At 41.7% G+C, this 12,164-nt stretch overlaps 1 protein-coding gene across 1 annotated transcript in view; it reads left to right on the forward strand.

Moving 5' to 3' along the window:
• Positions 1–11,563, forward strand: part of FTCDNL1 (formiminotransferase cyclodeaminase N-terminal like) — a 113,694-nt gene extending 102,131 nt beyond the window's left edge. Inside the window, exon 5 of the mRNA XM_068544714.1 lies at positions 11,138–11,563. Within this exon, the coding sequence (XP_068400815.1) occupies positions 11,138–11,142 (5 nt within the window). The 3' untranslated portion in view covers positions 11,143–11,563. The remainder of the gene's footprint in view (positions 1–11,137) is intronic.
• Positions 11,564–12,164: the final 601 nt, after the last annotated feature.

Raw genomic sequence — 12,164 nt, forward strand, 5'->3', positions numbered from 1 at the left:
ATTCTTGCTTCCTAGTTTCTTTAGGTTTATTTTGTGGTTATTTTCCCAGTTTTTTGAGAGAGAGCACTTAATTCTTTAATTTTTAGCCTTTTTTCTATAAAAACAAATAACTTAAGGCCATAAATTTTCCTCTGCAAAGATCTTGCTGTATCTTTTTTAAGTTTTATAATCTAAACATTTCTGTAATCTAATAATTTCTCTTTTTACTTCATCTTCAGGGTTTATTTAAAAGAGTGTTTTTAGATTTCCAAGTTGCTGTGATGATGATTTTGGTCATCCTTTTATTATTTACTTTTTTTTTAAATTTATTTTATTTATTTATTTTTGGCTGCGTTGGGTCTTCATTGCTTTGCATGGGCTTTCTCTAGTTGCGGCGAGCAGGGGCTACTCTTGGTTGCAGTGTGCAGGCTTCTCATTGCGGTGGCTTCTCTTGCTGCGGGGCACAGGCTCTAGGCACGTGGGCTTCAGTAGTTGTGGTACGTGGGCTCTAGAGCACAGGCTCAGTAGTTGTGGCGCACAGGCTTAGTTGCTCTGCGGCATGTGGGGTCTTCCCAGACTAGGGCTCGAACCCGTGTTCCCTGCGTTGGCAGGCAGGTTCTTAACCACTGCGCCACCAGGGAAGCCCTATTATTTACTTTTAATATTATTACATTGTGATCATAGAGTATGCCCTGTTAAAATTTCTACTTAAAAACAGTCCTTTTCCATAGCATTCCTTTCTTTCCCTTCCCTTCAGCACTCCTGTTCTCATTACCTATTCATAATGTTTTGGCTATTATTCTCTAGTGCAGAAGTCACATTCCTTGCATGGAATGAAAATATGCAATGCTTACAATTCCAATTTTGCATTTAGTGGTAATGGCACCGTCACCACAAGGATACAAAACAAAGTTATGTCCTTGGAAAACATATGTATTCATATGTATTTGTATAATTTATACTTTTATTTAAATATGAAAATATTAAAATTGGCTATCTGTGAATATGTACTGTGTTTTATTAAATCTAAGATCCATTGACTCTAGGTCATATCATTGTTTTTTTTTTTTACCATTGAGAAAGAAGAATTTCTGCTGCTTGGATAACTCAATGACTCGATGCTTCTTAGCACTTAGAATCTTGTACTTAAAGATTGCTTTTAGACTTCTTTAGACATAGATTTTTTTAATTGAAGTATAGTTGCTCTACAATGTCGTGTTAGTTTCAGGTGTACAGCAAAGTGATTCAGTTACACGTATATATATTCTCTTCCAGATTCTTTTCCATTATAGGTTATTACAAGATATTGAATATAGTTCCCTGTGCTATACACTAGGTCCTGGTTGTTTATCTATGTTATATATAGTCGTGTGTATCTGTTAATCCAAAACTCCTGATTTATCTCTCCCCCCCACCCCCCTACTATCCCCTTTGGTAACCACTAGTTTCTTTTCTGTCTGTGAATCTGTTTCCGTTTTGTAAATAAGTTCATTTGTATCATTTTTTAGATTCCACATATAAGTGATGTCATATGATATTTGTCTTTCTGACTTATTTCACTTAGTATGACAGACTGATTTTTAATCATGTATTACTCTTGCATAGATAAAATTGAATGTATAAGTGGAATAAATTAGATGAAGTATTCCCCAAACTTCTTTCACATTCAGAGTCTGGCTTTTCTGAGTCACTTTGAAATCATAGTCATTGATAGTCATATATGTTTTTATCACAAAATATCCTCTATGACATTAAGATGCACAATATTTTAAAAGAATGCTTCACTATTATCTCTGAGATTTCCTCCCAAACCTCTGACACCAGTTCTACAAGTTTTGATAAACATGCATGTGGTAAATAATGAATCATCATGTTGTACACCTGAAGCCAATTTGTTATATCAACTATATATCAATTTTTTAAAAATGCATGTGGTAGGCAGAATAATGGCCCCCAAATGTATCTGTATCCTAATCCCTGGAAGCTGTGACTAGATTACATGGCAAAAGGGAATTAAGGTTGCAGTTGGAATTAGGTTGCCAATCTGCCAACCTTAAAAATATTGAGATTATCCTTGATTATCTGTATGCGTCCGACCTAATCACAAAGATCCTTAAATGTGGAAGAGGGAGGCAGAATAGGAAGTGAGAGTGGTGCAGTGTGAGAAGAACTCGACCCATCATCACTGGCCTTGAAGGTGGAGGAAGAAGGCTGTGCGTGAGCCAAGGAGAGAGGGCAGCCTCTGAGGACTGGGAAAAGCACGGAACTCCCCCAGAGCCTCCCTAGAGGAACGCAGCCCTGCTGACACTTTGATTGTAGCCCAGTGAGACCCATTCCAAACTTCTGGACCCCAGAATGGGAAGATAATAAATCTGTATTGTTCTAAGGCACTATTTTTGTGGATTTGTTGAGCAGCAATAGAAGACTAAAACAGTGTGCAAGCAATGATAATATTTCAATACTGACCCCTGGCTGACGGCAAGTTGAAGACATACCCTGAGACATTAAAATGTGAAAAATATTTACCTTGAAATTGATGAAATATGGTAAATGTATATTAAACAGGTGTCATAGGAAGGGTCATCTTAGCTATTGTGACTGTGGACTTAAGATGGTCTTGTAATACTCAGAATCCAGTTAGACATCATTTAATGTCTGAGGTAATTGTGTCACTGCCAAATCAGAAGAATATGGAAAGAAGTGGGACTCCATCAAGTTAAAGGTCTTTAGGGCTAGGTGGGAATATATGTAAATACCGTAAGAGCCAAAAAAATAAGAGTAAATTAATCAAGTGATGTGGTAACTGGGATATGGGCTAAGTGTAACCCTCTTTTAAAGTTCTGGAGCCCCCCATTATACACTATAAACAATTCTGGAGGCAGCCTATTGTCCCAGACAAGAATTGGGACAATGTTCACGCCTGTGGTCATTGCACAACCTCACAATCAAGGGTGTGACACAAAATTGTTTAGGACAACATTATTGTTCTGTTGGTGACTAAGCAGCATGAAATCCAATCGTGAATTACTGCCAGTAATAGCTAAAACTTTATAAAGATGTAATTTGAAATAATATCTACAGGTTATGCATAAAAAGCACTACAGTTTAAGAATCTGTAAGGTTTCAGAGACCCTTATAGAAAGAAAAGTATCTGATGATATATAATAATTCAGGTCACTCACATTTGAGATCTGTGAAAATACTTAAGAATATGCTCTAACCAAACAGTGAGTGAAGCAGGATAGATAAGTCAAGTTAGGGAAGATGAAAGAACAAACAGTGGTGAGAGCAAATTTTTCCGCTTCATCATATGGTTGGGAAATCCTAATTTTTAGCTTCAGATGAGTAGCATCAAGTATTCTTCCTCTTCTTATTTTTGTTCAAATGAATATCAAACTTCTCCAGCATTTCTAGTTAACTGGGCATGTGTTCTAACTATTCTTTGGCTACAAATCACTCTTCAGTGGTGGTGTAGATGCTGTTTTGAACAACTCAGATCCCTCTTTCCAAAAACCCTCAGTTCCCAGCTGCTGAGACAGTTGGTTGCTGACAGCTCACAGATGAGTTTCTCCCAGGAATTGCCCCCAGACAAAGGGAGATGCCTTGCCCAAGTCACGCTTCCTCCCTGGAAAGAGCCTACATCATAACTGGTTGATGTGTGGTACAGAGCCCCAGCCTCCTTGCCTCGATCTCAGCAACTCTGAGGGAGTTTCCCAGGTCCGATGGCCCCCAGTGGATTGACTGAGGCCTCTATTACAACTGCACTGCCTTTAAACTTCCTCGGCCTAATCCTGCTCCCTTTACCCCTGACAGGTATCCTCAATAAACCAGCATGCAAATCCCAGAGTCTCAGAGTCTGTTTCCCAAGCAACACAATCTACAATGGGGATTTTGGAGCTGAATCACGTGCCACTGATTGGCAGTGAGGACCCCCATCCCTGGTGTTAAGTGGAGTGCCAATAGCCCCTGGCATACAGTTTGGGTGCAAATCATAAACTTTACCTAGTGGTGAGCAAGGAATTGATATGTGTAGACTGGAATGCACTGATGGAGGGATATTGCAGGCATTTGAGAATAGGAATTATAAGAATTTTGGAATCAGACTGCTGTTGCTGACAACCATTGATACATCAGGGCAAGGCACGTTTGAGGGTAGTTACTCACCAAGTGGGCCTGCTTGGTAGCATATAATGACATTCTCATTTCCAGTCATTGGAAGGCAGAAAAGGCTAAACAAGGGCAATGGAGCCTCAACACCGATTTAATTCTCAACCCTGAGAGTTTGGCTACATTGAATTTAAGGCCGCAGTTGGGATGGAGTGGGACCCCGAGACTTGGAATGGGGACGTGTGGGATGATGCCCTTGAAAATCTTGAATCTGCAGATTTATCTGAACTCTTTAGGTCTGCAGAAGTGGCCCACTCCTCCCTGTCAAAGGCTGGCATTCCCTTCCTTGTTTGCAAAGTCTTCTTTATTTCAGCACAATATGCATCTCAATCAGAATATACCCTACCTGCCTGCAGGCTACCAGACCAATAACTCGGTGATTTACAGTATAACTTGGCTAGAGAATGGCTAGATCTGCTCAGGAAGGAGAGGAATTGTATCCAGAAGGTGCTGCAGGACCCAGTTCACGTGTTTGGGCAGTTGTTCCACTAATGTGTAGCAGAGCCCGAGGGCTCCAGCCTCTGTTTGGTCCAACAGAGACACACAGATTGGAATTATGAGTGTGCATGTGGGTAATGGATGGATTTTCTCTATGAAATGATTACACCAGGCCTAGATAATTGGCAAGAACACTTATATTTCCCAGTAAATTTGAGAAGTTTAGATTCCTTGGCATACCAAATAACCCTTCTAGAATCTGTTTCGCTTCAGCTTTCTAGTTCTAGTCTTGAAATTTTACTTGAACGGACATTAATAAAGTCTTTTGCTCAGATGATGTAGCCAACTTACAAAACAAGTCAATCTCTGTGTAACTATGACTTGAAAATAGCAGGAGATATTTCAGTTGGCTTTCTCTTTACTTAAATTAAGGAAAGCAGTGCTGTGTGAAATCTTTGTTTTGCAGTCAATCTTTGCACTCATGAACTTGGAGAGGTGCCTTTTAAGACTGAGCGAAGGTTTCAGTTGTAATCTGATGGAAAAGTACTTGAGCAAGTGCTCCTTCTTGGTAAAAAAAACAGTCCTCGTGATAATCACTTGATACGTATGTCCAGTGATAGAGGTTTCTTTAGCCATTATAAATGCACTTCATAGATCACTGGAGTTGGTAGAAATTGTTTGCCTCTCACAGGAATTTGCAATTACACTAGAATGTCATCATTTCAGGAAACTATAAAGCAATGAACATGTTTACTTTCAGCCACAAAGGAAAAAAAATATCCTGAGAACCAGATTTTCTTGGCAGTTTGAGGCATTTATTAGAAAATCTGTAATTTCTTTTTTGTACTCCCACACTCAGTGGGCATCCCCTTTAATGGAGATATATCAAGCCTGTAGAATTATATGGTACATTCTGAACTTGCTTTGCTGGGAAAATAAGACTCAGGACTTAATTTATAAGCTTGTTGAGTTCACCATCCTCCTGGCTCCCTGGAAGGAGGAATTAAAGTCTCATGATGGCTTAAAGGGGCCTAAAGTGCTCTCAGGTGCCCTTAGACACTCAGAATGGAGGGCACTGAATTTTGACACTGGTATTTTTCTGTTAGTAACGTGCAGTGCAGAAGGGTTCTCTGCAAAGTTAGAGTCTAGGGGAACTTTCTGGGTCATCCCACTTGATGGAGAGTGTCTCTATTTTTATGCATTTCTACTGTGTTCCCAATTTTCTATTCCTCTCCACCTAGAAACATACCAGCTTCTAGGTGGTAATTTCTTCAAATGTGCTCTCAATATGGAGAGAAAAAGAATTATTCATGTGTTAGGAGATAAGGCCTAGCTCCTCTCTAGACCTAGAAATGCACCCGCTGGCCACATTCCAGTTGCTGGCTGTGCTGTCCTGGGTGGTCAGTGTCCACTGTGCATGGTGGTGACTTCAAATGGACTTCCTGTTTAAGTTCAGGTGTCAGCAATTTTAATCCAATAGGCTTTATACCTACTTTGGTTAATATTTCTTCTTCTTGCTTCACTGGTTCTATCATTATGTTTTTTTATATCCACTAAACTGACTAAAGTCTGCATACCCTTTTGCAACAGAGTCTGACTCCATTTTCTGATCTGTGGTTGCTGACAACTTTTAAGCCTCAATCCTCCTTCCCCCACTTGCACCCCACATCTACACATTCATGATAAGAAAGTCTGGATGCTTTGGTGCTGGAGGGAGGTTCAAAACATGCAAACCCCTGCCTGTGTGGGAACCCTCACCCTGGCCTCACCCACTCACCACCATACAAACCCCAAGCCAGTCCCTTTTCCAAATTCTCTTGAGCCATTTTCAGATCTGCTTTGGAGTTGCCCTGCTCTCCCCAGAAAGCTTTATCATGTGAGTATGATGGTCATTTTATTTTATTTTTTGCGTCAACATAGCTAGGCCACAGTATCCAGATATTTTGGCAAACATTATTACAGATGTTTCTGTGAAGGTATTTTTAAAAATGAGATTAACATTTAAATCAGTAGACTTTGAATAAAGCAGATTACCCTCTGTAATGTGGGTGGGCCTCATCCAATCAGTTGAAGGTCTTAACAGAAAAAGACTGACTTATCTTGAAGAAGAGGGAATTCTGCCAGGACCCACCTTCAGACTTGAACTGTAGCATCAGCTCTTCCCTGGGTTTCCAGGCTGCCAGCCTACCTTGCAGATTTTGGACTTTCCAGTCTCCATAATTGTCTGATCCTTAAAATAAATCTCTCTCTCTGTCTCTGTCTCTCTCTCTACACACACACACACACACACACACACACACACACACACACACACACACACACATATCCTATTGGTTCTATTTCTCTGGAGAACCCTAATACAGTGAGTAATCTTTTTCATTTACTTTTGGTGTGTGTGTGGCATTATAATATCTTAATATCTGAACCAAATAGTGGGTGGGGTTCACCCTGTATCTACGAGAGTGTCCACAACATCTTTAGTGGTAGAATATTTTGTTTTTATTTCCCAACCTTACCTTGCCCAGTTGACTCTTGGGTTGTGTGCAGTTTTGGTAACGTGAGACACAGAGAGGGACACAGAGAGAGACCCAAGTGATGCTCATGAGGCCAAGATGTTTAATTAAATCCCATACTTGCATGGGAAACTTTCAGTGCTCAGGATTATATGCCATTGGATAACAGGTAGTGTCCCTGCCATCTGTCACAGGACTTAGGCTGTTAGGCTGATGGAGCTGGCAATGCGAGTACAGTAGAGGAGCATGGTTAAAACCGAGATGGATGTTGTGAGATGTTTTGTGACAAATATAAGCTTTGGTTAATAGATGCTCATTAGAGCTAGGTGACAGACATCTGTACCCTTGCTCTCATTACATGACAGATATAGCCCTAAAAATCTAAGGTTCTTTGGGCAAGATCAGTTTCTGGATTTCCTACGTTATATCATGATTCCAAGGAGTCATGGCCACTTAAAAAGGGATACTGCTACTGTAATAATCTACTCTGAGCCTTGGTTTCATTATAAACTGGAAGCTATCCTTGTTTCATTGGATTGTTGTGAGGGGCAAATCAGGAAACAAACTAAAGAAATTAGTACCGAGCCCAGTACATATTAGGTTCTCAAGGCATATTAGTTTCATTTGCTTTCTCTTCCTTCTTTCCTGCCCACCTTTCCTTCTTCAGTTCCTTTCTTTATTTTCTAAAGTAGATTGTGGGAAGAGGGGGAGAAATGGAGGATGGGGAGATTCTACTCAGTGCTATCGTTATTGGCAGCGACCAGACACATGAGCGCAGCTATCTGGAGCAGAAAAGCAAGACGTGTCCACTAGCGCGTGCTGTTTGGATACCACCTCCACTCTTTCCCCCAACCAGGGACTTCGATAACTCTTTGGGAAGAATGCGAGCAAAGCTGAAGTTACCCCAGAATTGGTGGGAGAACAATCAGAGACATAGCTGTACTGTTTATGGTTTAGTGGAAGTTATGGTTTAGTTATGGTTTAGGATTTAGACCTCTATACACCTGCATTCAAATATTTGGACTTAAACTTGCCCTAGGGCTGTGTGTCTATGGGAAAATTAATTTTACTCTCTGTCTCAGTTTTCTGATCTTCAAAATGGGGAAATAAAGGACTCTGTGGTTGGTTCAAAATCAAGTCACTCAGTTCCCATGGTGCCGAGAAGTGTTGGTTACTGAGAGCTTGCAACCAAGTCCCTACCGGAATTGCTCTTGGCCTCAATGGAATTACCTCACTCAAGTTTACATCCATTACCAGGGAAATGACTGGCCAATGCAAGGAAACAAAGACCAGTTCTGGGCCAACTCTGAAGGGGCATTTCGTCTCAAGAACTCCCTAGGGGATCAGCTCAGTTCTTTGTTGCAGCACCATTGCATTCAACCCTTCCTTCTGCTTAATTTTACTTTCTTTACTCCCTTCTGGGTGTCATTCCTGAGAGCATGCTCCAAAACACTTTCTCCACAACAGGAAACACAACCTTAGAATCTATTTCTTGGAGAATTGGACCTAAGACAGTTGGTGTCAGGAGTGGTTTAAGAAAGCAGACAATGAAATGTGATTTTGGAGCTGCCTTACTCTCTGGCCAGCTGGCAATGAGAAACTATTGCTGGTGCAAAGTGGAGCATTGCAATTGTTTCAGCTTTATCAGTTGTGAACAGGGATAGAATAATGGTAGGAGGGAAGGCACTCAAATATCTCAGAGTTTGTGAGATTCTGAGGGAGGTAGTAAGGATGATGGAACGGAACGGCTGTTGTTGAAAGCTATCCCAGGCATTGGATAAAGACAGTGGAAGGGTTTGAGTGATTAATCACCAATGTAAGAGGTATTGTGAATGTCAGAGGAACTCTTTGGGAACATATAAAGAAACTCTTTATCTCCTATGATCAAGGACAGAAGAACCTGAGGGTCATTTCTAAGCCATAATTTTAAGGCCAGCAGAGCCCCAGAGAAGGTTGGATTTTCAGCTCCAGAAAGTGTGTTATAGCAAGACTAGGGCCCTGTTTGTGAAAGAATTGAGCCCTGAGTCTAAAAAAGGGGATATATGAATTGATGCTCTAAAAAAATCTTAACACCCTGCCCCCATTCCCTTGAAACCTCTCAGTTGGCAAATGCGGTCTACTTCTCCCTATTAAAGGCTAGCATTGCCCCTTCCTGGATGGAAAACTGCAGAGGCCTGTGCTTTGCAAGACAATATGTACCCTTCAGGATCTACCCCCACCAGTCCTCTGGCCTCTAGGCAAACAGAGAGTAGAGTTCAACGTAACCTGTCCAGGGAATTGCTGGACCTGCAGAGGGAGGAAAGGGACAAAACAACAAAAAAGCTGGAAGAGTTGGCCACACAATCTGGGAGAAAATATATGGGACTGGATCCTGAAGATGCTGGATTTATAAGGGCAGAACGTGAAGTTGGGTAAGGGAGAGTATATTGATAATGAAGCACTGTCCTAATCTATAAAATGTAACCCTCTGAAATGGGCACTGGTTATATTTACACAAGATAACACAATGCTAAGCTGGCTCCTGGATGACTGGAAAAGGTTATGACCCACACTAAGTGATGTAGAAAAGCCCAAACTGGTGGGACAGATGGTGGAAGGACCAAAAGGCTCAGGCATGAGGACATGCAAGAATAGGTATGTTATATAAGACTGGAAAAGCCACCAGCTGACTACATTCCAAGGACAACCCAGAGGCCATTCCACCGACCAAAGTAATAAGGAATTCGTTGGTCAGAGAGGGACCAGCAACACTAAGAAGTGCAATGGTGTCCTCTGTAAGCCAGGAACATGCTATTAGAGAACTGGGCTCCCTCACTGCCACGAGGATGATGGGATCCCAAAATAGTAGAGGCCAGGTGGTGGTTTTAAACATCAGAAGCAAGGTGTGATGCATTTATCATAATGAGCGGCAAGGTCACGGTAGTAGTCAGAGTGATGTGACACGCATAGGGCCACAGAGATGGTTAAAAACACAGCACGGGAATCTCAGCAAGGGAATCTCTCAGTCTGTACAATGGGAAAGAGATCAAGGAGGCTAAAAGCAGGCCTCTCCTCCCCTGCAAAAAAAAAAAAAGTCACAATCCCAAACCGGTGTCTGGACTTTAGCCAGTTCTCAGACCTAGAAGGAAAGGCCAGGTCTCTAGGGGGAACGGCCCACATCACTGTGACAGGTATACATGGCAGTATATACAATACAGTGGCTTATCCATATTTTTCCCAAAGGGACCTATGACCATTTACTCGGGTAACTATACACTGGGGACTGGGTAGTACTCAGACATTTGTGAGTGCTGCTGGATGCAGGGCCCACAGTAGCACTGATTCTTGGGGAGTGAAACTGTTATCCGGGCCCCTGGTTAGACTGGGGGGCCCTCGAGGACTGGTAATAAAATGGTATCTTGGCTTAGGCCCAGCTCATGGTGGTTCTACTGGGTCCGTGAACTCACCACCCAGTGGTCATTTTCTGTTCCTCAGATGCATAATTGGAATATTCATACTTGGTAGTTAGCGAAACCCCTACGTTGAGTAGTGGGCTTGAGTGTTAAGAGCTATCATAGTGGGGAAGTCAAGTGGAAGTGTTTGAAACTCCCCCTGCCCCCATCACAACCAAATAATAAATAAAAAACAACATTGTATCTAAGGAAAATGGCAGGAATTAGAGCCATCCTTAAGACCTAAAGGACTCAGGGGTAGTGAATCACATCCCCCCGTTAAATGAATCCGTTTCTGGCCCCTTCAAAAACCAAACAGATCTTAGAGGATGACAGTGGACTTCTCCAAACCCAGCCAGGTCATAGCCCCGATTGCAGTTACTGAGCCAGGTTAGTCTTTTACCTAGCAGGTTGACACGGCGGTTATTACTACGGGGTGTGCAGCCACAGGCCTGGCACATGTGTTCTGTCCCATCTTTGTCAGGAAGTGGGAGCAGAAGCAGTTTACACTCAGGTGGAACAGACAACAGTGTACATTTAAGGTCTTACCTCAGGGCTATGTTAACTGTCCCGCCCTCTGTCACAATCCCACCCTCTGTCACAATACAGTCTGAGGGGACCTGGCTCATCTGGATGTCCTGAAGAACATCATAGTGGCCCACCGTATTAATGAAGACATGCTAATCAGATTGGATGACCAGAAGTGGCAGGTGTATTGGAAGCCTTGGGAAGACACATGTGCTGCAGAGAATGGAAGATTAAACCCTACCATGATTCGGATCCTGGGGTTGTGGGGAAGATTTGGGTACCCTTGTATAGATATAGAGCATCCTGCCCAGCACAGAGTCAGTCCAGTTGCTATTTACTAAGCCCTTACTATGTGCTACACCGTGAGAATGTGACCCCTGCTCTTTAGTCCTCGGCAGGGAAAACAAGGGCTAAGTGCTCCAAAAGAGGGCATCCAAGGCGTTACAAGATGATTTCATTATCCTAATTCTGCTGTTTTAATTGTTGGTGATATTCTTTTAAGACCTAAATGATAAAAAAAAATTTGTTCTCTGCAAAAAAAATTTGTAACATTGCTTCCATCATTGGGTAACACAGAAATGTTCTATGGCTCGGAGTTTACAAAGAATCTTTTCATTTAATGAGCTAAATGACCATGCATAACACATTTAAATTATGACTTATACTTTTCTCATTTACCGGTTGTTTTTGTTCTTTTATACCGTAAGAAATTAATGAGGCTGAGAAGCTTAAATCGTGTTTTATGTATTTAAAATAATTATGATTAAAGGCCTTTTACACATGTGTATTTATCATGAATTCTTGTTCAAAGAACGATTTTTCATGGTTCAAGAAGCAAAATCAATTTAAATCGGCAGCTAATGCACAGTTCTCAATTCCATGAGTCAACTGGATGCTGCTGACATTTTTATGTGGAACCTCCTTTAACATAATAAAAGTGTTGCACTAAATGATACATCTAACACGGGAAAAGTGGCACACCCATTGTCTGAGACCCACGCTGGGATGTTCCGGGTCACGCCATGGGCCACCGCCCATCGTCCTCATCTTCTCTGTTGTGCTGAAGTTGACTTGAGTGACTAAACGGAATGGTGTAATAAAGTGCTAG

Source organism: Eschrichtius robustus, chromosome 5 (assembly GCF_028021215.1).
Source record: "Eschrichtius robustus isolate mEscRob2 chromosome 5, mEscRob2.pri, whole genome shotgun sequence".
In the NCBI taxonomy this organism is placed as follows: Eukaryota; Metazoa; Chordata; class Mammalia; order Artiodactyla; family Eschrichtiidae; genus Eschrichtius; species Eschrichtius robustus.